This window comes from Mugil cephalus, chromosome 23 (assembly GCF_022458985.1).
Source record: "Mugil cephalus isolate CIBA_MC_2020 chromosome 23, CIBA_Mcephalus_1.1, whole genome shotgun sequence".
NCBI lineage: Eukaryota > Metazoa > Chordata > Actinopteri > Mugiliformes > Mugilidae > Mugil > Mugil cephalus.
This window is the reverse complement of record NC_061792.1, coordinates 9951506-9979394: the sequence shown is the minus strand read 5'-3', so window position 1 is coordinate 9979394 and position 27889 is coordinate 9951506. Positions and strand designations below refer to the sequence as shown.

The window sequence follows — 27889 nt, the reverse complement described above, 5'->3', positions numbered from 1 at the left end:
TCATTCTAGACATGAATTAAAATGTTTTCTACGTCTGTGGTGAATGAGGACGACTGGAATCTAATGCATCTTTAATGGTAACGAACCATTCAGGGATTTTTAAACACATAATAACTTTCTGTCAATGAAAAGAGTTGAAATACTACCTACGTTGCTATCTCCTTCCTAATTTAAAAAAAAAACTTACGTATGCAGCACATGCCGTTTATGACCCAGGACCGTGCAGGCCTTGTAATGTTCCCTATCTTATCTTCTCCCCGATAAAGATCATAAAATAAAACAATGATAATAAAAAAAAAAATATCCTGTATCAATAAACAGCTACTTTCAAATACCACTTTTCCAGCTTGCGCCAAGGAAGTTATCAATGAATATAAGACGACGGGAGTTTATTTTGTTCTCCTGATGAATATTTTAACAGACAGGACTCAGATATAACATAAGAAGTTTTGTTAATCTGTTAAAAAAAAGGCCACACACTTTGAGGTTGAAGACAAGATAGCGAGAAGCTTACACAGCATTTCAGAAGGACACATTGTGGACCTACTCCTTGGTTTATGGCTATGTTTTTTGCAAATGTCAGTCATTTGACCCTGGTAAATGCAAGCACAAGACAGTAACGTTAGAGGATTATACATAACTGTGTATAAACAAATGTTTTTTCCATTCTAAGAGATATCGGCTCTGGTTAAACATCGACCAGCTGAGTGATAGCAAGCGTTTCATCCTCTGGTCTCCGACGCAGACAAAGGTGTAACTAGCCCCTTATATGACTCTATAAGACTTCAGTGAAGCAGACAGTTGCAAACATTTCTTTTTTTTGTTTCACACAACGGGACTATGCTTAGCTGTGCGGGACTGAGCTTTGTGGTGCTGCTCTCGGCCGTGGGAGCAGCAACAGTAGAGAGGTGAGTTTTATGGGTAAAATGATCCACCATTGGATTTTCCAATTTAAATATATGTATAGCATTAATCAAAAATAGTGTGACAGTAGTATTATATATTGTATTACTGAGCCGTTAGAGCTGATAAAGTAACCTGAGCATCTTGTGCAAATGGACAAAATATTTAATTATGTCAACTTTTTAAGACATTTTTTCATCTTTTTGGAACAAAGTTGGAAATAAGTTAATTTTTGAGAATATAACCAATGTATGTGTGTGACATTAAACATTCCTCCTAAAAGGGATCAATAAAGGTACCTTATCTTAGCTTACCCTACCTTGGCTTAATTTAGCTTAACTTAGCTTAGCTTAGCATGGGAGCTTTGAAAACATCAAGCCTGCCTACAAGAAGGACCTCCGAATACATCGGTCCATTCAGCACCTCAGAAACTCGCCTGTTCTCGCGTTCTCTTTGGCGGCCTCTGTAGGTGTTAGTGGAAACTGCAAGCTAACATTACCTCCACCTATGAGTATATTCTCATCAGCAGGCCACGGATGCCTCAGCCTTCTTTCAATATCGATGAAGCAGTAGTAGTGAAATATTTAAAATAAAACCATGTATTCTCATGTATTTCCTGTGCAACAGAGCGGAGTATGACTACTACAAGTACCACCCCATGCAAGAGGTGAGAAGGCCTGACCACTGCTCTCACACGCAGATCACTTTAAACACATCCCTGCAAACACACACCTCCTAATTCATGATCACGTTCCATCTAACAGATCAGTGACTGGATGAATCAGATGGTAAAGGAGCATCCCGATCTTGTGACCATAGTGGACTATGGAAAGACTTACGAAAACAGAAAGATCAGCTTGCTCAAGGTAAATCAAATATATAATATTTAATATAGAACACATATAGTAGGCAGGAGGTCCTTGGAATGAAAAAAAAACATTGGATGTGTGTTGATGTTTTTACAGATTGGCTTTAATACCGGAGAGAAAAAGAAAGGTATCTGGATGGACTGTGGCATACATGCCCGAGAATGGATCGCCCCAGCCTTCTGTCAGTACTTCGTCAAACAAGTAAGACATCTGCACGCATCCGAATACGTCCTAAATATATTGGTATTCAAGGGTTCGTCAACATTTGAACGTGGTGTTTTTATTCGCCCAGATTCTGCAAACCTACAAAACAGACGCCAAGATGGAAAACATGCTGTGGAACATGGACTTCTACGTCACTCCGGTGCTCAACGTGGACGGCTACATCTTCTCCTGGACCAAGGTCAGAGCCTCTTGATGGATAATTATCAAATTACTTTTCCTGGGTTCTGCGCACAAACCACAGATGATGCGAGGAGGATATGAGAGGATGATTGTCTAGTTGGGGAATGTGCCTCAAGTACATAATCATCTAATTTTCCACATAAGATGAATCACAGCGGCCAAGGATGTTCTTAATGTTACCTGATAACTTTTATTTATCACTAAATTTATTTATGTCTGTTGGACATTTTGACATATTCAGGACCGGTTGTGGAGGAAGAACAGGTCGCCAGGACCTTCCCCCAGCAGCTGTTTCGGCGTCGATCTGAACCGCAACTTTGATGCCAACTGGGGCAGTGAGTGTTGTTACGGCTCTCCAATGATATCTCCAATTAAATCAGCATCCGTATCATTGATGCTGATCATTATCAGCATCAAGCAACAACCTCTGGCTGCTACATCAAACTGCAGTTGCTCAAATGACCACTTGAGGCTGGATAAGATTAAAACCCGATGGACCAGCATGTTAAAATACCCAACGTTACAGTTAAAATAAAAGGGTTTACAGTAAGTAATGTTTAAATAGGGTGTAGTTGATTTGAGTCTCAGGTTGCTAGCTGTCCGTCTAGCTCACCTCCACTCGCGCTCCATCTCTCTGACCTTTTTTCCTGACCACCATCAACTGCTTTTCTGCTTATTGCTGCTAATGTTGAATAACCGAGTGAGTCTGTGGAAAAAGCAAAAAACAAACAAATTGTAAGTTGCATGTTCAGTTGCCACAAGTAAGACACCAGATACCGGTGCTGCTTTTTCAGATTTTCATGAATTTAGAGTTAAAGGACCAATGTATAGAAATTAGTGACATCTAGGGGTGAGACTGCAAACTGCAGCCCTTTGCTCCACCCTTGGTTTGTCCATTCTTAGCAACAATAGAAACACAGCAACTCTTTGAACGTTTCTGTAGAGATAAAGAGCTCATTTTTACACACTTTTCTTATTTTTTGCACCCAATGAAAACAAAAAGTATTATAAAATTCCATGTATTTCAAGGTTGAAATTGAGAGTAAAGCTGACTAATTTCACAGATATATTCAGCAAAGTCAGCAAACAGAACAAATGTTTGATTTATGCCAACATAATCCCCCAAAATCATAAACCCTCCTCATTTTTGTGTAGATTTTTGATTAAAAAACAACATTTATAAAGTGAGCCTGAGAAAACTTTAGTTACTGCCATATCTGAATCTATTTGTGTTAATGCTTTCACAGCGGTCGGAGTGTCGTTTAACTGCAGCTCCAACATCTACTGCGGGACCAAACCGGCGTCCGAGCCGGAGACCCAGGCCGTGACTGATTTCGTGGGAAGCCGAAAGGACGACTTCCTGTGTTTCCTCACCATCCACTCCTACAGCCAGCTGCTCCTCGTTCCCTATGGACACCCCGACTTCACCGCCTCCAACTACTACGAGCTGGTATTTACCACAAACACAAGTGATGTCCGATGCTCACACATCATTCAGGACAAATGCATTGCTGCGGCCTTGTTGGTATAATCGCTGCATTCCTGCATATTGCCATAGAAACTGAGCTTGTGCAGATCACAAAACGTGCATTAACTGTCCACAGTATCAGGGGGTGAATGGTGCACGGCTGAACGCATTAAGGCTTATCAATCACACTCATCAGAGAATGACAGATGTCGATAGCACACTTCAAAAACGGCCAGATCAGAACAGGAGGACGCTGCAAAACCCTGAGAGAGGGAAACTTAAGGCTTGTTTGTTGTTAAGGAGGGAGCTGATGCTGGAAATGACCCACCGGAGCCATCTCACAGAGAGAATTATGCAAAACAGGATTTATTTCCATTTGCTTTGGCCCTGCAGAGGCTTCCGATTATGAAGCTCGAATGAATGAGCCTTAACCTCCTGAGACCCGGTGTCCTCATATGGGGACATTACGTTTTAGGTTTGTTGCAGCTTATTCTGCTTCATTTAGACCTTTTGTCCTCATAAGGAGACACTTTTGTCTGCCATATCCTGGCAGCAAAGGGCCGACAGACTTGTTTATTTATGCTTATTAACTCTTCTAGTTTGATAAATTTAACAAATCCGCAAGTGCACGTTTGGGGACGTTGGGATTTCATTGTTTCCAATTCTGCTTTTGGATTAAAATGAACAGTTTTATATTTTGGTTTACATTGGTGACTTAAATTGTAACATACAGTGAATGAATCCCTGTATTCATTCAAAAACAACTTCCAGTTCAAAGATGATCCTTATTTTTTATACTTCTATGTTGTACTAATCCCAAATACCTGAAGGTTGTGGGTCTCTTGGGTCTCAGGAGGTTAAGGATGACAGGTTAATCAACGCAGAGACTTCAAACGTGATGGTCTTATTGGTTAGCCGATGGTTAGCCAGTCTTAATTAACTTAATTTATTCCTAATTGTAAAAAAAATACAGTTTTAACTCTTATAAACTCATAATACCGCAAATATGGAAGTACAATAAAATACATGTGGCTGAATCCATTATGAAACATAGCGGGGGGGAGAAAAAAATAACACCTAATGACTGAAACACGTTGATATATGTGGAATTACACTGATGCGATGCAGTGTTTCTTCACCGTGTTTCCACACTCCCCCACATCAGTGTTAGCGCAGCGCATCAAAGATGCCGTCATACCCTACAACCAGCGCGCACCCAGTTCCACCCATGTCCATCACGGCCGAGCGTAAATCTCTGCTTATTTTGATGCACTCCATCAATCACAGGACTGATGACAAATCGCGCCATTGCACAATAATGACGTCAAAGGAGGTAAAACTCCCTGGTGTTTCCAAACCACCTGTTTCATCACATCATCATCGATTCTCTTTAGATCACTTGGAGGTGAAGGGCCCACACGTTTAGCCTGATGTCACTAAAACTGCTAAAAACAGAAGCACAGCAAGATTATGTGGATACACTGGAGCAACACCTCAAGGCACCAGCCTGCAAATGGGTCTTCCAGATGGATAATAACGAGAAAAATGTAACTGGCTTTGTCATAAACCCATGCATGCTGATGTGGTTTCTCAGATGATAGTGGGACTGGGTGCAGCTGAAGCCATTTGGAAGGTCCACGGGATGAAATATCAGGTTGGAACCTCACCAGATGTATTATGTAAGTTTACACTAAATCACTTTTCTTTTATCTGCAAATGAATTTAAACTGATAAATAAGAAAAAAAAACTCTATCCTCAGACCCAAACTCCGGCTCATCCAGAGACTGGGCTCGGATGCAGGGGATCCCCTACTCCTACACGTTCGAGCTGAGGGATAACGGCACGTACGGCTTCGAGCTCCCCGAGGACCAGATCCAGCCAAGCTGCGAGGAGGCCTACAGCGGCGCCCTGCACATCATCACCTACGCCCACGACAAGACCTTTAGCGGCGCGGTGGCCACAGCCGCCGCAACCCTTTGGACCATGCTGTTAGCAGTGGGTGTCACAGGAACCTCCCTGATGTGAAGCGGGAAGTTCTTGCATCATAGGGCACTGGTATTTAGTTATTTAGCTCGGAGCCTGAGCTTTAAAGATCCTCACTGGATGTACAATTTTTTGTATTCATAAATAAAATGACAATGTATGTATGAATGTGAACCAAGATCCATAAAGTCACATTAAAGTTTCTATTACTATCCTCGAATATCACAACATTCAGTTCAACTGGATATCACATAGAGGTTTTAATGAGGTTTTATTTGTTGCACTGTTTGCTTCATTGTTGCTAGCGATCTGAATGTCTGGAAATATTTGTAATTGCAGTGTGTACTGTAAGATGTGATGTGTGAGGACAAGGCAGAGGCTGAGGTTTGTCTGTTTTACCCTGTGGGGGGGAGGGAGGTAAAGAGTTCTCAATTTAAAGGGGGTTTCAGGGTCGAGTTTCTGTGTCTCTGAACGGCTGGAAGCCTTGTTGCCTCAGACAGGCCAGCGGCAGGAAAAGCTGCTGCTCCGGTGGAAACTCATCCCAGCGTGTCCATGTCCAGCCTGCAAAAAAAAAAAAGTTTTCGTCTCAGGTGCACGGCTTCTAATGCGGACAAAAAGGACACCTCCCATACCTTCGTTCTTCTCGGGTTCCAGGTTCTCGGGCTCTCCCGACTGCTCCCGGTCCAGTTCTCCCTGCATGAATATGGTGACGTAGTGGTACTGCTCCTCCAGTCTGATGGAGTTCACCACTGAGGCGAAGCGGACGTTCACCAAACGCACCCCTGCTTCCTCCAGCACCTCTCTGTGAGCGCAGTCCTCCCACGTCTCCCTGTGGATGACATAAAAATGGGTGTCACATTATGCACTGGAGGGCATCACGTCCCATCTTTCTGCTACTCACATGTTAGGAAAGCTCATATGTTCTTAACACAGACATGATGTTTCTTCTGACCCTCAATTATTGAATTAGACTTGCTATCTTTATTGAGAAACACTTTTCCTTACCGCACACCAAACTGCATTCAAAAATACTGTAAATTAATATTTGAGCGCTTTGATTTAATTTCAAATGGAGGCACTTGCAACAGTATAAGTTCAGAACATGCCTGAGGAGTTTCTGAACACATCGGGACAAGACTAGTGTTTTTATGTCCACGAATGAACCAGAGTTTATGCTGTCAGTCATGTTTATGAATGCAGCATGCTAGTAGCCTGTTACCTACCCAAACTCCAGGTGACCACCGGGGAGCTGGTACATCCCTTTGCCCACAACACTCTTTCGTTTTCCCACGAGAACACAACCTGGGTGGTTCGAGTCTGTAACCAGCACCCCGACCCCTACCCCCGGACGTTTAACCGGTTTATTTGACATTTAAAATAACTTAAAACGACTCTTAAATGAAGCTTAACGAAGCTAAACGAAGTTAGCTTGACGGACAGAACGCGCTCATTCAAGACAAGATTTTTCCCTGCTGTGTACTTCCGGGTTGGTCTAAAAAGTTCTTGCCCTCCTTTTTATCCAGTGACTTATTTGTATTTATTTATTTATTTTTTATTGTGTCAAACAGCGTGGCAACACTCATAACGCATTTATAAGTCGTATATAAGCTGATATATATATTTATGTAGATAAATTGTCCCTATTTAACTGGTTTCGGGAGTACAGGAACGCTCTCTTGACAATAAAATACTCTTTGGCAATCTGGCTCCTCACTATTATTTTTCTTTTAAGTGAAGATTTCTTCATAATTAATTATTTAAATAGATTAGATTAGACTGTATTACCTGATACTAAAAAGAAAAGCAACACTGGCATCTAGTGACTATTCAGTTGTCTATAATAGTCTATATTCCAATAAAAGACCTAAAGGATGATGCTAATGGCTAAAAGTTAGCTGTAATCAGATCTATCAGCAACTGCTTATTGTTTAAACAAAATTAGACAAAATGTGCAGTCATTAATAGAATGCATTAAACATAAGTAATTTAAATATAATTGATTCATCTTAAAACTGCTGCTCAGTAGAAGTGATGACAAAGTGAGGAAAAATAACTGGATGTGTAAGACAGGCTATTAAAAATAATCAAAACATTAAGGTATCATGTGGATATATCTGAACAATAATATCTCATTCTGACTGGTCATTTGAATGCTGTCACGTGTTATTTGTATTTATTATTTTTTGTTATATGTATAATCTCGTGACCTCTCAGATATTACTGGTTTTACTTCTCAATGAATCGTCTACGTTGATACTGTTGCATTTGAGTGTACATTGTAGGACATGAGCACCTCTCCACCTCTCTTTTGATGGAAACGATTAGTCCATTTATGCCTTGAATCTCCTGGCATTCAGCCGTTTTCCACCAACACCCGTTCTCCCCGCTAGACCTGCCTGGCGGCTCTGGCCCCACCCAGTTCATCTCTACCTGCTCTCACCTGAGAGTCAAGCATTTCCTCCTGTGAAGCCAGGCTACACTCTTCCTCCCCGTATCTCTGGATCTTTCTCAGTTTTTTATTCTTTTTAAACCTGAGTGCTGTGACTCCAGACCGTTTCTATCTTCTTCTTGTTTGACATCATCACCATGAGTGCGAAGCTGTGGACAGAGGAGCAGTTTAACTGCCCCGTGTGTCTGGATCTCCCAAATGATCCAGTCACCATCCCCTGTGGTCACAGCTACTGCATGGCCTGCATTAAGGACTACTGGAGCAAGGACGACCCCAAAGGGATCTACAGCTGCCCCCAGTGCCGACAGACCTTCTGCCCAAAGCCCTCCTTGTCCAGGAACACCATGCTGGCTGAGGCTGTGGAGCAGCTCCGCAAAGGGGCCCTCGCATCCGAGGTACGCGAATCCATGCGAAGCGCCCGTGGCAAGGCCTCCTCCTCATCTAAATCCAAAGGCAAGCTGCCCTCTTCTGCCGTGCCCTGCGACATGTGCAAAGGCGAACGGAAAGCAGCGGTGAAGAGCTGCCTCGTGTGCATGAGCTCCTACTGCGACGCCCACCTGAAGCCCCACCAGACCCAGAGGGACCTGAAGCCGCACGAGCTCATCGCTCCCACGGGCAATCTGCCCGACAAGATCTGCACCCAGCACAAGTATCTGCAGGAGTTCTTCTGTCGCCAGTGCAAGATGTTCGTGTGCTGGCTGTGCACCAGCAACCAGCACAAAGGTCATGAGTGTGTGTCCACCAAGGCCGAGCGAATGGAGAAACAGGTACTTGAAGGGTGAAAGGAATGAGGATCCCAGAGCCTGTTTCTGTTCATCGACTCAGTATTTCGTTTGGGTGAAAGTGTTGTACAAAAGAAATGACTTGTCTACAAGACTTTAGGTCCTTGATGTGTCTGGCTTATACTGACCTAATGTGACTTATGTTTTCTTTAACTGATCAGCTACTTTTACCTGTTAAATGTGAGATGCTATTGTCTAACTGTTAATGCGCACTCAGTGACGTGTTTCTGTTTAAAGTGTCGTCCTCTGTCCCTTTGTGTGTCGCTGTATCTCCGGCCAGACTGTAAACATTCCTAACTACATTCCTATCCACTCACAAAGCTCCACCCTCTTGTGTTGCCTTCTCTGTCACCTGTGCGGCCGCTTCCTTGTGCTCGTGTTCATCCGCGTCCATTGAGGTCTTCCGCTGGATTGTTGTTGATGTCACCTGACGTCTCTGTGTGTCTTCCTGCAGAAATTGCTGTCGGAGATGCAGACGGAGAACCACCAGAGGCTGAAAGAAAGACAGCAGGAGCTGAAAGACTTGAAGAAGATGATGGAGGTGGTGAAGGTTGGTCAGCAACTTTATTATTTTCTGAAACTGTAAGACAATTCATCATGGTTTTGTGTGCACATTGTGACATGGCCATCACCGTTCCCACAGCGTTCTTCAGACAAGGTGCACGACGATGTGGACCTGGTACTGTCGGAGCTGCGTCGCTCGGTGGAGCGTCTGCAGGAGCTGCTGGAGGAGGCGCTGGACCAGGCCAGCATGGAGAAGATGGGCCAAGCCCAGGAGGTGGCCGACAGCTTGACGGCTGAGATTAAGGTGCTCAAGAGGAGGGACGCTGAGATGAAGGACATGATACGCTGTGAGGACCACATCTACTACCTGCAGGTCGGTTGGAATATGAAGACCACAGATTCTGTTGTCTGTTCTCTCTAAAGTTTATAACAATTTTACAGATGCAGTTTTACTGCTTATGCCAAGCTCACACTACACTGTAGGCCCCCTAGCGGGTGCATGGAGGTACTGCAGAGGGGTCGCAAAATCTTTGGTTGATTAGACATTTTTTATATATTTTCCCCAACATATTTAAACATCTTTAAATACACATTAACATGAATCCAGCATATTTTAGTAAAGGGATGTGGGTAGCTTAATACTGAATGCAAAATAATAATGTTTACTTATAAATAGCACTAGGCCGAGTTTAATATAGAACACACATAGTTGGTAGTCTCTCCATCAGTTTGGGGTCCTTGGCCTGAAAAACTTTGAAGTTACAGCATTTTCTGTACCCTGTGTGTTGGTGACACAACACTCATTTCATTCACCCAGACATCCGAGGTCAATAATGATGCTCCCCTGACACCAGTGTTTTTTTTTTTTCTTTCTGGGGGGATAGCTGGGCAGTCTGGAATCTGTTGGGAACTGATTATTCTTGTTCCCAAATGAGCAGCTTTACACCACAAATAAAAATTGTTTTGAATTCCAGCCTGAACATATACTTTAGATTTTTAGCATCTCCACATATTCAGATGCTACTTGAAGATGATTTTTATGCAGCAGCTAACAACTGATTAATCTCCATTCTCCCAGACATACGAGTCCATTTGCAGTCCTCTTGAGTCCGGGGACCTGCCTCCTGTGCAGGTTAATCCTGAAGCTTCTTTTGAGCCTGTGCGAGACGCCATCTTGGACCTAAGGGAGCGAGTGGAGGATCTGTGCAACCAGGAGCTCGGCAAGATCACCAAACAAGGTCTGTCACAACGGTCCCTTCTCATGAAGCCTCTTGTTGTTTAGATACGTTCTTTTCTTTTTTTATGTAATGCTCTTTATTCATCCTATTCTCTCTGATGTTCTCTTCCAGTCAACGATACGACTCTGTTCACTTTGGGAGACGGTAAGTTCTATATTTTTATTTTCAGCATAACAAAAGTTGTGGTTTTTACTTAAGTTATCCTCCTCTTATTTAGCCAACCGGAACGCAGGACAGAAAGGAGGAATCTTTAAATGTGAGTTGTTAAATGTTTTTTTTTTTAATAAAATCTTTTACCATAAGAGGAAAGAAAAATACTGATTATCACTTGTCTGCAGTGTTTTCTGGTTTGGGTGCCCGCAACACAAACACTCGTTCACCAGGTACGTTCAGTGTCTTTCTCCTAAATATTTCAACCATGTCGTTGTTGTATAACTATTTTTAATACTTGGTTCTGTTCGTTTCCCACAGCTCCTGTACCCTCCATCTCAATTGGAGCGCGGAGTACAGACAGGAGAGGACTCGGTACTGGACACTGACGTTTGTTACACCACATATGTCAGTTTCAATATGATTTCAAAGATAGTGACGGTTGCGTTTTCTTGTTCAGGTATCGGCCTCAAGAGTCAGGATGTGAGGAGCAGAGACACTCCACGAGGTGAGATGTACACTGTTGAATTTAAAGGAAAAAGATGTGTGCTAACAGCCTTAAAGCCCAGATGAATGATGTAGTAGTAGTAATGTGTGTGCATGTTCTGAAACTGTGTGTCTTTCTTTGTTGTAGACAGAGGTAACACAAGCTCACCCAGACTACGGGACAGACAGAGGAGAGAGGAGCCAGGTAAGTCAGCACTGACTGCAATTTAACGTTCTTTCTTTAAGATGTTTTCTTTTTTCCACTTAAATGTCAATGTTTTTCTTTTTTTTTTACATTGGACATTAGATCTGCTCAGTGTTTAGTGCTTACAAGCAGACATTAGCATGTTAGCCCGCTAAACTAAAAGTCATTTATGCACTTCCGTCCAGTGGGGTGCCCCAAGGCTCTATTCTGGGTCCTCAAAAGTTTGCTTTGTTAGTGCTTTCTCTTGTGCAGAAAAATCTTTTATTATTATTTTAATTTATTTATTCATTCTTTACATGAAAGCGGACAACAGAATTTGTACATAACTACCCCCTACTTGAACACCACATAAAGTTGATTTTCAGTAGCCTACTACGCCAACAACAATCTCAAAACAATTCATTAACATCAAGTTTCAGGTGCATATTGACCTTTTTTTGTTTGTCTGTTTTACATTTTTCTAAATTAATGTATGTATGTTCCAATAGGCCCTATGTAATAAATAAACTATCGGTATCTTCTCTAAATTTAACCATTTGACAGTGGTGATATCACCTGGCTGTTATCTTAACCAACATTCATTGTATAATCCAAATAGCGAGAGAAGCCAACCCCAGATCTAGTCCCACTCCAAGCCGCAGAGAGTCTCAGTCTCTCTGGAGCAGGTCCAACTCCGTTGTCTCCACTGCATCGATGGCTCCGAGTCTCGCCCCATCATCTGCAACTCCTACTCCCACTCCCGCTCCTACTCCTGCTCCTACAGCTGCTGCTGCATCAAGTGGACGTACGTAAAAACTATTGTTAGCATTTGCTGCCACCAGGTGACAAACCTTGCGTAGAGCAGCTTCGTCAAGACTTTCTTGTTTTAATCAGCTTTCAGTCGGATGGCGTCGATCAGCAGCATCTTCCGCTCCCGCCGTGGCACCAACCAGGCCACCCCGGCTACTCCAGCTGCCCCTGGCAACAACACGCTGTCTGCAGGAGGAAACCCATGTAAGACTACAACTCCCACACTCTCTATCTAATAACTGAACCAGCACAGGTGTCTGGTTGACTTGGTGCACAAGCTAGAAAATGAACACTTCTTGTTAATATCTTACAAAACAGAAAAGTTTGTGGTTCAGCTAAACTTCATACTAGACAGAAATTACTTCAAGGGTTTGAATTACAAGACGACGTCAGGGGAAGTGTCAGCTAGTTGGAGTAAGAAGAGCCTGATTTAAGGAATCATTCGACATGTTAGGGGTGAATGCAGCTGAAATGTCTTTTTTTTTTTTTACTAACTGAACTCTGCATGCCAGCCTGCACCTGTCTTGTGTAGCTACTGTCATAAATTGCACATACAGTAGGAAACTTTCAGCCAAAGCAGATTTAACACGGCTGACATTCTCTTTATCTCAACAGGGGGGATGGCTGCTCTGTCCGAAACACCAACAGAAAGTAAGTTGACTGCCTCTTTCTACATACAATGAATCCCACTACTTATACAACCTCACACTGTACACGTACGTCTAACGCTGTTTTCTCACGTGTCAGTTGACCCCAGCCTCTTCTTGGACTCGCCAACTCCGGACACCATGAATCATGCACCTGCTTTCCCCGCACGTGAGTGGACGCAGCTTCTTGAGACAAGAAAGATGAAGGTTCATGAACGAAGTTCATTTTTATTTATTTATTTTTTTTTATTTCCAGTGAGAGAGATCAGCCTTGACAGCATCCAGGCCCCGGAGCCGAGGAGCAGAGAGGAGTTCCTGCAGTGTGAGTCTCAGTATTACTATTACAGTGAGCAGGTTAAAGCCACTGACTTAGCATAGTGACAGATGTGTCTCCATGGCAACTGAACAAACTGCAAATGAAGATATTTTTTGAGTGTGTGTTGTTCTACAAATCTCTTCTCCAGATGCGGTGACCCTGACCCTTGACCCCAACACAGCCCACAAACGTCTGGCTCTGTCCGAGGGCAACACCAAAGCCACCCTGCAGGTGGCGGCGCAGCCTTACGCCGACACCCCGCAGCGCTTCGACGGCTGGACCCAGGTGATGTGCCAGAGCCCGATGTACGCCCAGCGCTGCTACTGGGAGGTGGAGTGGAGAGGGCGGGGCTCCTCGATGGGCGTGGCCTACGCGGCTCTGAACAGGAAGGGCTCGGACGCCAGGTCCGGGCTCGGGTACAACGCCCAGTCGTGGACCATGGAGCTGTCGGACACCTGCTGCTCGGCCATGCACGACAACCAGAAGAAGGACATACCGGTCGCCTACTCCCCCCGTCTGGGCATCTACCTGGACATGACGGCGGGGACGCTGACGTTCTACAGCGTGGAAGTGAGCATGACGCACCTCCACACCTTCCGGGCCAACTTCACCCAGCCAGTGTACGCTGCCTTCGGGGTCGGGAGCGGAGTCGGGGTGGGTTTGGACTTCGCCCTCGGCCAGTTCAACTCCAGCTCTGACAGCATCAAGATCTGTCCCCTGTGAGGCTGCAGCCTGGAGGACTGACCAGACTCGCTGGGACAAAATGACTGAAAGTGTTTGTGTCGTGTAGTTGCAGCTGATTCCTTCCTTTTTTTTTTTTTCCTGAATGAATTTAAATGCACTTTGTGAAAGAAAACTAACCCTTCTAAACTTCTCAAAAGGCAAATATTGTATTATATCTGGAAAAAGAAACGCATGGATTACTTTGTTTGTTTTGAGATCGTGACCCATTTTCCATAAAGTCCGAGTCATAAACACACACACAGACAGTCACTTTGTTTCCATTGCTTTATTTTAAAAAAAAAGAGGCAACCTATAATAGCCATGAGAGGATCGAGAACTCAGAGGGGAGGATATGAAGAAGTCACGGGACATTTTCTATTTCAGCCAAAGACAAAAAAACCTGAACTTCCTGCTCGGCAGGGACAGATATGACGGCTAATCTGAACATTTTATGACCAGAACTGAATGTGCTTTCCTTCTTCTCTCCAATCCCATGAATCCCGCTCTTCTACCTTTTATTTTGAAATATCGCCAATAACCTTAGAATACATCACATGATACATTATGTCTAAATAAAATAAAAAACACCTTTAGCTTAATTTGGATTCCCTTCATATGGAAAGCAAAAAACAAAAAACATACATATATTAAAATCTTTACAACTAAATGTTAGCTGACATCGTTACAACAGGCACGCCGTTACGCTAAATGTTCTCGTTAATATGTTAGAGTCTATAATTCAAACAGTGCCGTCAGTAAAAGAAAAAGGTTAAATACAAAAGGAAAAGTGCAGTTACTAAGTGGGAGGGTTGTGGGTGGACGTTAGGGACAGTAGCACGGAGGGCTGAATGGTCACGGGGGTCGTAATCAAGATCATAATCATAGTAGCATGTGGAATTAACTGACGGGTGTTTTCCTAAAGCAACACTCCCATCTGGTGGCCACTGTGTGAACCGCGCATGTCCTTGAGGAAAGCTAATTTTAAACTGAACAACCTGGGTGTGATATGCAACTAAAATAAGTGGTTATTCCCCTCTTAACCGACTGAACCTGAATGTCACACGGGCCTGAGACAAGCAAATAAATCCTCTTTTTTACGAGCCGTGGTGAAACGTTTTCGACCAAGCGGTGATCCCCCAAAATGAACACGACCTATATACAAACATGGCTTCGCTGGAACTCAACTCAGAACAGTGCTGGCTTCTACTTAAGGCCTCATACCATTTAGAAAAAAAAAAAACACACGCACACACACGCACAAATCACAACCTGAAGGGAAAGGCTTTCATCTTCCCCTACCTCGATTTGGTTTTGACCTCACCTTCAGCCTGGCCCCACCCGTCTGCAGACAGGTGCATGCTGGGACTTTGTAGGCAAAGTTGTTTTCCATGCACGCGCTGGCGCACGCCACGTGGACGGTTACCGGACATGCGTGCACATCACTGTAAAATCGTTCTAATGTTAATACTGGCGTGTTTCAAGGCTCTCAGGTTAGCCTGGCAGTACGCTATTAACCCAGCAAGCACTTAAAAGCCTCACAGCTCGCCCTCAAGTCATAAAACCACCTCGGACTCTAAAAGGTTTCGCTGAAGATGGTGCCGTTTAAGAATTTGCTGCGTTACGGGTTGGTGTGATACCGTCACAGACTAGCTTATCCAACCCTCAAGCCCTTGAAATAGCAAAACCCCGGATGCTCAATTGTTCGTATCTCTTCACCGTCCTTCTCTTCTGACTCAAACTAACATGCAAAGACCTCTCTTTACGCCGCTGCAAACACTTCCCTCACTCTTTTCTAATCCACTTTCTCAAACCCTCATACACTTACACTTTGTCTCATCTTTCCCCTCCCCAGCTGAACATCCGGAGCCTCGCCGGGGAACCCTATTTATCACACGACTGAGAAGCGGAGAACCCGCCCGGGCAATGCTAAGGCCTTATTAACAAGCGTCATGGCGGACATCTACACAGACACTGCGGTATCACTAAAAACAGTCAGTATAGTTCAATTGTGCTTTAAAATGAAGTCATAAAAAGGAGGGATTGTTCTGCTCACTGATGCCCTGACGTCTCTCTCCGAAGGCGGAAAGGAGAAGAGATGGTGGGGGTGGAGTTATAAAGGAGGCTTCCCTCAGCGTTTGGCTGAACTCGGAGGGGGGTGGGAGACGGGGGCAAGGTGCCGACGGCGTTCCTTGAGGTTCCCCCATGATGGTGGGGGGAGAGCCAGGGACGTGGGGTGAGGAGGAGGAGGAGGAGGTGCGGGGTTAGCGGTCGACCTTCCCGCCCGGGCGCCGATCATCGCCGGGAGGCTCTGGTTGCGCCTCAGGCCGTCCAGCAGGCTCCCCCCGCCCGCGGACACGAACGTGGCGGAATCCTGGCGCGGCGCCGAAGCGTCGGACTCCGAGCCGTGCAGCACCTTGGCGAAGCCCAGGCGCCGCAGCTTCTCCACGAGGCCGACGCTGACCGCGTCGGGCCTCACTCGGACCGGCCTGTGGGAGGGGGCGAGGGCCGGGGTTTCCTGGGAGGAGCTCGGCAGGTCGGGGTGGGGGGCGCGGCCGAGGTTCAGGCCGTAAACGTCCTGGAGGAAGAGCTCTGCGGGGCGTGAAGCCAGGAAATTGTCAGCAGCTTGCTTGCGGGGCTCCATAGGCACGGGGGAGGGACAGGGGGAGTGGGTGGGGGAGTTAGGGGGTGTGCTGGGTAGGAGGTTGAAGAGGGGACGACGGGGGACGGGTTTAGGAGAGGAGCGGGGTTTGTCAGTGGACACTTGTGCAGAGATGCCCTTTTCCAGGACCAGCTTGGCCAGGCCGCAGGGGGCCGCGGGGGGGCGCCGAGGGGGGAAGGAATCACCCAGACTCAGTCTGCAGGGAGTCACGGGGGTGCTGGGACCCGTCCTCATGGAGCTGGGCGTGTTGGCCAACTGGGACGACTGAGCGCTGATGAACGAGGTTAAAAAAAGGAACGAGCGGTTACGTAAACAGAACTCAGAAGATGGACGAGGAACGAGTGCGTGGGATTTGAACTTACCTCGAGGTGACCTGCGTGACGTCACTGGGGTGCAGGATGCGGCAGGTCGTGAACGTGTATGTGGAGAAGGTGGAGCTCAGACACTTCCCTGGGTTTGGAACTGAACCAGAAATCAGAAAAACAAAGTCATGAACACCGGCAAAATGAGAGGTAACGCGTCGGGAGTCATTCATATATTTACCAGATGAAGACGCTGTTGTTGTCGTTGTCGTTGTCGTCGTGGTGCACATCTGACTTGATTGGACCGTTGCTGTGGAGACTCCTGGAATGGGCTGAGGTGGCAGGCTGGACGTCTCTACGGCGTAACGCGGTGTCAGATCCGATTGGACTGCGGAGGAAGTGGCAGGCGTCCCAGACGACGCGTCCAGGGAGGAGGACACAGATTGCTTCCTGTCCTTTCTGTCTTCGGGCGTAGACGAAGAGCGCACCTTGAAGGTGATGCCGCCTTCGTCCTCTTCCTCGTCCTCCTCGGCCTTACCCTGCTCGGCCGCACCCTTCTCCAGGGCGGCGATTTCTCGGAGCTCTACGTCCTCCTCGTCTTCCTCCATGTCGGACAGGTGGTACACGGCATCCTGAGCCAGTGGGCGGAAACCTTTAGTCACTACCCCTGGGTGCGGGTCCAGGATGGTGGCCAGGTGAGGCTGGGCCAGTTGCTGCCAGTGGTGGAGTGTCAGTGAGCCTGGGAAACAGTCGTCATGTGTTATATTTCTACTCTTTTATCCTAAAATAAATGATATTTCACAGATGACAAGGTCACAAATGCAAATCTCACCTTCCATGGGTTTGACGATCTGAAGCTTCTCGGGCAGGAAGGTCTTAAAAACGCTGATGGAGAGGTCGGACAGGTTGGAGAAAGAGTGCGCGCTGCCCATCGGCGAGCTGTAGCCGCTGCCCTCCCCGTCGGCGTCCAGGCCCGACAGGCCCTGCAGCTTCCTCTCGCGCTCCGTCTGAAAGAACTGCCGCTCGGACAGGAAGTTCTGGCGCCGCAGAGACAGGCGGTGAATCGCTTTGGTGAGGTCGTTCCCTCCCGACGAGCCCGGCGGAGCCGCTCGACCCTCGTCCCTGCAAGACACAGACGCGACGTTAGCGGGAATCCAAAATGAAATTTATAATATACATGAGGCGTATATTATTTAGAACTCACGTGGGAGTGGACTGGAAAGGCTGTGCAGTCATCACCAGGGAGCTCTGCCTGGAGCCAGGGATGGGAGGAGTGGCTGAGGCCGCCCGTGATGCGTTGATAGATCGGACTGTTTGGAAGACGCGCTTCTGGGAAATTCTGCAGGGAGATGAGGCCAAAGGTCAGAAAGGACGATAATGACCTGATGCTCACGAATCTTAAAGCATCTTGTGATTTAGGTCTTTAACCTTTGGTCCTGAACAGCAGTCTCTTCATCCACGCTGAGCTCTCTCCTCATGGTGCCCTCGATCTCTGCAGCCAGGGAGTCCTGTACACAAACACGATTAACAATGCAACCTTATTCTCTGAGAGGTTGCATGAAAACCCCCGGGATGTGTTTCCCCCCTCACCATCGGGTAGAGACCGTAGGAAAGGTGCCGGCGCATCCCGGCGGTCGGGGTGTTTTTGCTGCGAAGCTCCTTGATCTCCTCCTGCGACTCGTGGAGCATCTCCACGCACTCGGCGTTCCTCTCCGCCAGCTCGTTCAGCTGCAACGCACGCAAACACACGCGGCCCTTTTATCACAACCGCTGGTTTCTTCATTTTACAATTAAGGATGAAATTACGGTCGTTTAAATTAGGCTTGAATTCAGAGCCACAAGTGTGTAATTTAATTTGTCAGTGGAAAGGTTCTCAATTAAAGTAATTCCCAAAGATATTAAGGAATTTGTTGAATTAATATAATTACTAATTTAATTATGTTATTTATTTATTTCTTTATTTTGCTACAAGTGGACAGTAAAATACCAAATATGAGATAGGATACACTAGAAATCGACCCATATGACTTTTTTTTTTTTTTTTTTAAGGGCCAATACCAATTTTAATTCACCAGCAGCGATTTTTTTGAGCCTATGTATGGGCTGCACGGGTCTGCACCGTCTCTAGCAGCATAGGGCTGCCTGTGGATGCGCCTGTCTGTAAATCTCTACTGTATCGATATATGTGTATCGATACCAGTAAGTATCGATGTGTATCGACACCAGTAAGAAACGCAGATATCGGCCGATATATCGATCGATCTCTAGGACATACGAATGTTTACATGTACAGGGACAAATGTAAACCAGTGCAGGTGTGTTGTACCTCTGCCGTTAGCTGCCTCTGAGCATCTTTGGAGGCCTGCAGGTGGATCCTGAACTCCTCCTTCTCCAGAGCCAGCTACAGAAAAAAACAACAATCAGCCCCGCGTCCAAACACAAACACAGGGGAAGGGATCTGCAACGGCGGTAAAGCCCGCCCACCTCTTTCACTCTGTGCTGCAGCTCGACTATCTGCGAGAGCAGCTGAGCGATTTCCTCCTGGTGCCTGAGCAGCTCCTCGTTCTTCTGAGACAGTTCATCCGTCAGAGACACAATCTGACCGTTGGACTCGCCTGAGGAAACGTAGGAGAAACGCAACATTAGATTCCCAGACCTGTGAATGTCACTTTTGAGGATGTCGGCGTCAGGGTGCGCGTCCGACTCACGGAGCTCCTTGACGCAGTCGCTCACGAGCTGCTGCTCCTTCTCCTCGTAGCAAATGGTGTCTCTCTTCAGTTGGCAAGCCTGGACGAGACGCGCATTAAAACGTAAATTACAACAGCGGTGATTAAAACTCTCAAAATGTCATCTTGTGTTAGCTCTTCTCCGTACCTCAGACCTCAGCGTCAGGTTCTCCTCCTCCAGCTCCTGCAGCTTGCACTGCAGAGTCTCCAGCTGGCTGAGTGCGACGGCGGTGGCGGCGGCGGCGGCGGCCCCCGGCGGGTGGGGCAGCGGGGTGGACACGCTGGAGTCGGTCTCGCTCTCCTCGGAGGCGCTGGCCACCATCCGCAGCAACTCGTCCTTCTTGTTGAGCTCATGCTGCAGTTGGTGCACCTAGTAAAAAGAGGGCATTTACTTACAGCACGGCGCGTTAAGGACCCTTTAAACGAACGAAGTCTTGTACTGGAGCAGCTACCTGGTCCAGGGCCTGCGCTATCTGCTCCTCCAAGGCCTCGTTGCGTTCCTGCAGCAGGTGGTTCCTCTGCAGGAGCGACTGCCCGATCCGAGCCGCCAACTCCAAGTCTCTGTCCCTCTGTTCAGGCAGCTCAACGTCAATCACACCATTCTTTGACGGTAAACAAACTCCGACCAATGAGGGAGCGCCACCTACCTCAGCCAGGAGATGAGTGACCACTTCGATGTCATTGTAGGTCCTGCTCATCTGCTCCACCCGGTCGGCGCTGAGGACTGGCCAGAGGGGAAAACGGGAAACTTTAAGGTGCAGGCTAAACTCGATCTGTGGCGCGTTCATGCAAAAACGTGCATCCAAGCAACTTCACACAAAAACTAATTAAAATCAAACCACTCCAGACTAGTGGGCACACATCTTCAGCATGCTGGGGATGTTTGCTACGGGGATAAAACGACCACAAGCAACGTGAGCAGCCATGTGCGCGTGCTAGACACAAACTTGTGTGATTCGACTGCACGTCGGGTGTAAAACTACGATAAAGCCAGCGTGGGTCGTTTAATAAATCCAAAGCATGTGGCTAAGTGGTTGCTCGTGGTCTCGATGCAAGAGCAAGACTAGATTTATGAAAACATAAGAGGACACGCGCACTACGATTTGCGCTACAAGCCGTCTATTATTAGGCAGCAGACCTATATGGTACAGATGTGCTGTCGACTATGTGCAAAAAGCAGACTCACACCGGCACTAAAAGAGGAAGATGAGCAGAGCAGAGCTGAACAGGCAGGCAGCAGGTAAGGATTGAAAGATACCTTTGGAGAGGCTCTGAGAGCCGGGGTGGGAATAAGAGGAGGGCTCCAAAGCAAGGTACGCTAGTGAGAGATGGGAAGAGAGAGAAGATGGGAAAGGTTCACAAAGTGTGGAAGAGACCGGCCTGTTTAAAGACAAGGAGGAAAGAGATAAGAAAGAAGACGACACACACAGATGAGAAGCGGAGTAAAAAGCCGAAGCTTGAATCGAATGAGCTTCACGTGGAAACATTAGTTTGACAGTCGGAGGATCTACACATCTATTAGTTCCGTCCACTTTTAGCACCTGAGCGGGTGTCGCCAGCGCCGCACGGCTCCCACTTCCACCTGTTCAAAGAAAAGTGGCATCTCTAATCAGTGAGCCATCTCACTTGACTTGGGAACCCAGTTTCGCAAAACACTGGCACGACAGCATCATTGATCATTCACCTCGTAAACCGAGAAATAGGGCAAAGATTAAATTATACGACTCTTATGACCCAGTTGTGTAATACATTGGATCAGTGAGGGATCATCAGGTGAGCTGCGGGAAATTATCCAATTTCATGTTATTGGTCAAAAAAAGTATTATTTATTTACTGCAAATAATGAGTCTTTATTCGTCCATGACAGCGACGTATAGTGACAGGCAGAACAATTAACTACTCCTCCACTAGGGGGCAGATGGTGGATAACTAACCTGTCAATCTACCTGCTGCCATTCAAAAACAGAATAAATGGATTTCGGATTTACTTTAACTGGGGGATCGACTGTAACAGGTCACAAAAGGCAGATACAGTTCACACCAGTATGTAACAAACGGCTCAGATATTATTATAATTATTATTATTATTAGTTTATTATATTGGGACAATGCGCATTAACCAACATTGATGCGTTAGTCATCAGCGTAAATGTTCCGGACTAAGCACAAATGCTAATTTTCGGTCCAAAGCGAGGCACACAACACAGACAGAGAAGACTTTAGAACAACAATCACACAATAGAGTATTACAGAACCAGACACAGACAGACAATGTCAAAACAATTCAAATAGGACACAGTCAGACATGGACAAAGAACCAAATAATATGTGTCAGATTAAGAGAAGTATTTAGTGAGTACACGTCTGATTCTAATCAGTTTTCACTCTGATATTTACAATATGTAGCTCAATAGCAGCTGAATCATTTTACTGTAACTGATCGACAAATCATTTCAGCACTAAACAAACGAACACTGTGGTCATTGTGACTAAACCGAGTGCTGCGGTAAAATGCAATCAAACCACCAGCAAACCACAACAGAGTTGACTTTTCGCCCCCGTAATACGCTGGCGTCTGCATCCGTTTCTTTCGCCGTTTTATCTTAACACAACAATCTACATTTCAGAGGGGATTAAATGGCAGCAGAGTTAGACAGCTGCTTAAGCAGATGAGAGCATTTGTCTAGTAATCTGAGGCCCTGGGTGACCTCTGGATCTGGACACTGCACTCTCCTCCAACAACCAGCGGGTAAAAATAACCTCTGCCCTGTGCAGCTATCTTTGTTGCTCACAGGAAGACGGTACAGACGCTACATATACACAAATCACACACAGTCTAGTGTTACTGCTCAGCTCATACACGTATCCCTTTACCTTCTTGGTGGAGCATGGCGTCACTGTATGGATTGCGTGGCCCGTGGTCGGTTCTTATCATGATTTCTCAAAAAGAGCTCGAAAACAGAAAAGACTTTCGCGTCCTCACGCATGTCGCACACTTCTACGTTTAGTCAAAAGAGAAAGTGTGTCCCGACCTGTGTCCACACACCCGCAAAGTCCAACAAAGTGGGCGATGTCATTTTGGTATGACATGATATAACATGACTCACGATAATCAATGCGGGGCTTGTTATGAAACACTACTTAGTCACGGCCGGTTGGACCTTTAACACCAATAAACGCCGGCTGCAACCGACTGCATTTGACAAAAGAATAAGAGGTAACCCATAGAAACATGCCACAAAAAAGAGAAAACTTCTAAAAATAAAAGATCAGCTTGATAACCAGTGAATAAACTAATAAAGCATCGTTACACTAACGTCTGTCAGGAAGCTCCCTCTTCCAGTTTCACAACATCACGCAAAAAGAGGGACAACTGATATTTGAGATGTTATGTGACGTGAATCGGAAACGCTGTCAGGATTGTCTGAATACTGTAAAATATAAAAAACACACACACTTCTCCAAACGTTCTCACACTTCTCATGTGCTACGCCTGTTAGAGGAGAACCAGGCCAGTTGAATATTAACGCGCCGTGCGAGCGCATCGTCCTCTATTAATAGGCCGAGTCTGAGTTTACACTGCGGAAGTGGAGCAAACAGAAACGTGAGACCCAGACCCCCTCAGTGTCCCCCTCCGTTCACACGTGCACACTTTATTTCATGTTATTTTTAGGTTAATAGTCAGCGTTTTGTTATTCGTCTTATTACTGCTACTTGTTCGTCCGTATTTATCTGTTGTGCACATCACTCTCGAATGGATCTACTCTGAAAGTTTTTGGAGAAGCTTAACCTTTAAAATAAATACATGGGAAAAAAAATACAAACAAAAACAAAAAGAGAAGCGAAGTTTGATTGCAGCTGTGCATGTGCGAGAAAAACAGGAAGTGGTGCCTATTCTGACTCCGCTCCCGCATACCATGAATTTTTGAATGTAAACGCAGCTCAAGATTTGCCCACTTCCTGTCTTTCAGCGAGCGACTTTCCCCTCCGCCCCGTCACGTTCTGCCTGACCTTGCCCGGAAAGACTGTGGCTGCTCCTGCAAGTTCAAACGCTTCTGTCTGTCTGTCACAAACTGTACGACGCCGAAGCCTGCTCTCACCTTCAACCGCAAAGTTATCGTACGCCTCCTCATTGTGGATGTTAAAGAACGGCATGATCCTCCTCTTCCCTCTGCTGTCCTTTCTTCATCCTCTGTTTTTCCACTCTGCAACTCCCCCCCCACCTCCACCGAACACACACACTCTCCCTCGTTACTGTCTGTCCCGTGACGCCGGCCCGGGATTTGAACTTGGCTGCGCTCAACTCTTACTTGATCACTGATTCCTCTCTCTCTCTCTCTATCTCTATATCTATCTTACATAAACACACAGTGTCACACAGAGTGTCACACACACACAGGCAGAAACAAATAGACACAAAGACAATCCCTGTGACAAATAATATCCACAGTAAAGTGATTTCACATGATTTCAAACGAATCCCCTCACGTGCCCTAATGCGCTCGGACGCACCATCTGCTCGCTGACGTCGCCGCCGCCCGGCTCAACCGCTCGAAATGCGCGCACTTACTCATGTAGCGGAAGGTCTCTTCGGCCAGCATGGGGGAGATGGCGTTGAGCTGGGCCGGGCCTTCGTCCGGGGAGCAGCTCGGGGAGACCACCCAGTCCTGGCTGTCGGACAGGTACACGGAGCCGGAGCCGACCGAGCCGGAGCCCAGCGAGCCGGAGCCGTAGTGCCTCCCGCTGCTGCCCAGCCCTTCATCTGGAAGACACACATTTAACACTTCAGGGTCTTGTAGCTACTGTCATTATTGATACACTTTTAAATGCCAAAGGTAGCACAGGACATGTTTAGCTTAGCACAGAATAGCAAAGCATGGTTCCTTGCCTGCAGCATTATGCTATCAATTATTAAACTATTGATTTAGTTTCCTGTAGCTGTCAATAAAGCAGAAAATCTTCATTTGTTATTTGACATGTGCCTTGATTCTGCATAATTTTGTAAAATTAATCATGTGGTGATTGGTAAAAATAAAAAAGTCTGATGCACAATAAGGTTATCGTGCAACAAAATAAAAATCTTAAATGATGCTTTTATTTTGTTAAACCAGTGCAGCCCTGCTGGAGCATTCGACTGTGTGTTCTTTTGGCTCAGGCGCTATATCAGCCAATGCCCTTCCACTTGAGCAAATATGTGGTTTACTGGGACAGACGGAGCTAACTATAGCTCCACGCTTTAGGACTCAGGATGCTACACCTCGGGGAAGCTTGGCATCGGCAGCGCTGCATCTCAACGTGAACACAAAGCTCGCAGACGCGGAGCTATTTCACATCGCGTCCGCAAACAACCCACCTGTCTCCGTGCTCGACTCTTTCTTCTCCACCGCCCGGGGTTTGACTTCAAACATGTCCAGCCCTCCGAGCGGGAGGCGGGGCGCTCCCCACTCAGGAAAAAAAGGAAAAGGCAGAAAGCTGGACAGAATACGGGAGCTGCTGCGGCTGCGACATCACATCCTGGCGCCCGCGTTCGACGTGTGGCGCCCACACACACACACACACACACACACCTTTACCTGCGACAGGAGAGAAAAGCACATGGTGTTAAAGGGCTCATATGCTGTGGTTGACTTGGTGGTGTTTACGAGCCGAATTAGAGGCAGTAAAGGCATCAAGTTAATCTGGGCAGGAGCTAATGAAGCAAATTGGAACACCTCTGACTCCAGGCTGCTGCTGGCAACATCTACTTCTTGCTTGATTAATGAGAATACAAAGCTCTACAGTAGAAGCACATGAATACATGGATAGCTAGAGTGAAAAACTGGTATATACGATGGAGGAGGACAGGTGCTCATTGCATCACAGGAAGTCACCAAGCAGCCCGGACCTTTAGCACCAACTATGGGATGGTTCAGGTTCACCTGACCAAGCCTTTCGTGTGAACTATTGGCAGAGTTCCTCTTTAAACATACAAGGTGTGGCTGTGCTATTCTGTATGAACACACAAACTGACCAGCTTTAAAGAGACAATGCCGGTGCCAGCTCCGTCTCTACACATGCATGTCAGTTTGAGTGCATGTGCGTCCGTGAGATGTCTGTGGAAGGAGTCCTTCGGCAAAAACCAGCCATCCTCCGCTTACATAACAGTGTTGGCTCCGTGAAGGAGATTAAATGAGATGTGATGCACACGAAATATCCTGTGCGGATATCCTGTGCTGACCTACTAATAACGCTGCCACAGAATGGCAGTAATACTCACATTACGCATTAACGTGAGGCTTCTGGGAGATTCTGTGCACATAATATTGTAAGTATGAATCAATAAGTGTCTGGAGGTTCTGCTTCCATTATGTTTTATTTGTCTTAGCAACAAACGCTTGCTTCTTCTTTTCCATGATTTAAAATGCCAGGGCTGTGAGTCACGTCATGAGTAAGCCTGTAAGAGGCTACACATTACCTTCTTGGCCACAATAAAACCAGAAATTAAACAGGAATATGCGGTTTGCGCTTTAACGGCCGCGCAAACGCACCATCCACCGGCTTGAAAAGGCTGAACAAAGATGTCTCGACACAATCCGGAGATCGCCACTTAATAGTGGGCAGCAGTGAGCGAGCAGCCCTGGAAGTAACACCGTGAAACACAGACAGCGCAGCAGCATTACACGCAGCCCGGGCCTGTCACAGCTGTCCCACAGGGGCCGTCTGCTTACATCAGCTTTTTACAGACTTCACCTCCTTTCACGTCCAGTCAACTGGACTCGCGACAGAGGAAACCTACAACCTGCGCAGCAACTGAAATGACAGCATCTAAATACCGTATTCAAATAAGACCTGTATTAACAATGAGATGTGAAACTGATTTCCCCTCAGGCCTGCTGCCTGATTTATTTTTCCAGATGTTTGCCTTGTCTTTTCAATGCGGCATCTGCACTGAAGTTATCCCACACAAAACTGGAGAAGGCCTGAGGGGTTACTTTAAAGCTTCAAAGGCATCAGTACATGAGGAGCAGCATGTGACCCTGACCAGGATCAGATGCCTTTCATTGTATAACTAGAAATCTGTGACTGGAACATCAGCAAACATTATTGCCAAAGGCATGATAAGGAATTTACACCAACAACATTGTGAAATATCCATGTCATCTGGCGGCCAACCAACATCCAATCAGCTAATGACCACCATAACAATTTACTACTGTATTTTAGAGATGCTTTCCTAGTAAGTAAACACACACCATTTCACATAAAATTATCTCCAATTCGGAGGAACAACGACTAATCAATGCTAATGCTAAATTGTTCAGATTTGTTTATGAGTTCCTATGACAAGACGTCAAACTGTGTAGCAGAGGTTGATATTGAGTCTTCTTAGCAAACAGACATTTATTTTCATGTGTCCCTAAGCTACAATTTATGTTATAATTTATATATGTATATATTTAGCTATTGCAGCTAGTTTGTGAAGGCTACACGAAGACGACGACGACATTTGAATAAATTATGTTAGCGAAAGTTAACGAAACATGTTCAACAGGCCGGGTGATATATAAACCCCGCGAATTAGTTAGGTTTAATATTGCTACTCTGAATTTATTGCTAATTTAAAAACATTTCTATGAAATGATACATGCTAATACTGCTGCTAATACTTAATACTCTGGCTGTCTACGGTGAGGTCGATGACAGCTTCACCGTTGCTTAGCATTGCCTTAACGTTAGCTAACGGCAGAGACAGATATGGCTAACGGTGCTCAACCGCACACAGCATCCCTCGGGCGGCTGGTCCCGCACATTATAGGTACTAAATAAAACCTGTTAATATTTTAAAGCTTACCCTATGTCAATTTTGTTCCCCCGCATTGACAATTCCTGCGGTCCATGCGGACGACCGTCAATCTGTTCACAAAAGCCTCAAACAAACAATGGAGGTAGTGATGTGTGGATCGATACTGAAACGTCGATATATCCAATACCAGATCCAACCGCTCTTAAAATCGATTCTCAAATCAAAACCGATACCTTTGATATATATATAATCATTTCAGGTAATATAACACTAACGAAAACACGATGGAAAGTAAATATACTGTTGAGATGTCGTCTACGTGGTGCGCGGTCGGTGGGACCTACTTTTTCTTCCGCCTGGGTAATACACCACTTTTGTTTAAATTTACCAGGTTACTTGCACAAAGTATCGCCGATACCAGCCCTAAATTTCACTCAGTGGCGGACCGCAAAGGAAATCGGTGGTATCGATCATCACTAAAAAGGTGGGGAAGGAGGGAGC

At 46.0% G+C, this 27889-nt stretch overlaps 4 protein-coding genes across 11 annotated transcripts; 2 read left to right on the top strand and 2 right to left on the bottom strand.

Annotated features, from left to right (window-relative positions):
- The first annotated feature begins 738 nt into the window (after positions 1–738).
- On the top strand, positions 739–5849 carry cpo (carboxypeptidase O). Its single transcript, XM_047576492.1, has 9 exons — positions 739–908; positions 1531–1570; positions 1668–1769; positions 1869–1973; positions 2065–2175; positions 2419–2512; positions 3425–3627; positions 5240–5324; positions 5406–5849. The coding sequence occupies exons 1-9, from the start codon at positions 841–843 to the stop codon at positions 5669–5671; spliced, it is 1074 nt and encodes a 357-aa protein (XP_047432448.1). The 5' UTR covers positions 739–840; the 3' UTR covers positions 5672–5849.
- On the bottom strand, positions 2529–7314 carry nudt15 (nudix (nucleoside diphosphate linked moiety X)-type motif 15). 3 transcript variants are annotated; one of them, XM_047576511.1, is made up of 4 exons: positions 6853–7301; positions 6262–6458; positions 6029–6190; positions 2529–2883 (listed from the first exon to the last, which is right to left on the bottom strand). In XM_047576511.1, exons 1-3 carry the CDS (start codon positions 6999–7001, stop codon positions 6075–6077), a joined length of 462 nt encoding a protein of 153 aa, XP_047432467.1. In that variant the 5' UTR covers positions 7002–7301; the 3' UTR covers positions 2529–2883; positions 6029–6074. The 3 variants fall into 3 exon arrangements, with proteins under 3 accessions (XP_047432467.1, XP_047432466.1, XP_047432465.1); XM_047576510.1 differs by lacking the exon at positions 2529–2883 and having other exon boundaries at positions 5884–6190; positions 6853–7300; XM_047576509.1 differs by lacking the exon at positions 2529–2883 and having other exon boundaries at positions 5884–6458; positions 6853–7314.
- A 789-nt stretch (positions 7315–8103) lies between these two features.
- On the top strand, positions 8104–14188 carry trim25l (tripartite motif containing 25, like). Its single transcript, XM_047576463.1, has 16 exons — positions 8104–8845; positions 9315–9410; positions 9504–9737; positions 10443–10602; positions 10714–10746; positions 10820–10858; positions 10941–10985; positions 11074–11127; positions 11213–11260; positions 11387–11443; positions 12042–12227; positions 12317–12436; positions 12848–12883; positions 12980–13048; positions 13136–13201; positions 13344–14188. Exons 1-16 carry the CDS (start codon positions 8216–8218, stop codon positions 13916–13918), a joined length of 2448 nt encoding a protein of 815 aa, XP_047432419.1. The 5' UTR covers positions 8104–8215; the 3' UTR covers positions 13919–14188.
- Position 14189: 1 nt separating this feature from the next.
- On the bottom strand, positions 14190–27788 carry trak2 (trafficking protein, kinesin binding 2). 6 transcript variants are annotated; one of them, XM_047576450.1, is made up of 17 exons: positions 27437–27788; positions 24959–25178; positions 24176–24367; positions 20864–20923; positions 20253–20329; positions 20058–20174; positions 19754–19975; positions 19588–19666; positions 19364–19494; positions 19206–19280; positions 18470–18607; positions 18308–18387; positions 18084–18218; positions 17712–18001; positions 17121–17618; positions 16940–17039; positions 14190–16848 (listed from the first exon to the last, which is right to left on the bottom strand). In XM_047576450.1, exons 2-17 carry the CDS (start codon positions 25011–25013, stop codon positions 16047–16049), a joined length of 3051 nt encoding a protein of 1016 aa, XP_047432406.1. In that variant the 5' UTR covers positions 25014–25178; positions 27437–27788; the 3' UTR covers positions 14190–16046. The 6 variants fall into 6 exon arrangements, with proteins under 6 accessions (XP_047432406.1, XP_047432407.1, XP_047432411.1 ...); XM_047576451.1 differs by lacking the exon at positions 20864–20923; XM_047576455.1 differs by lacking the exons at positions 20864–20923; positions 24959–25178; positions 27437–27788 and adding an exon at positions 21147–21187 and having other exon boundaries at positions 24176–24363.
- Positions 27789–27889: the final 101 nt, after the last annotated feature.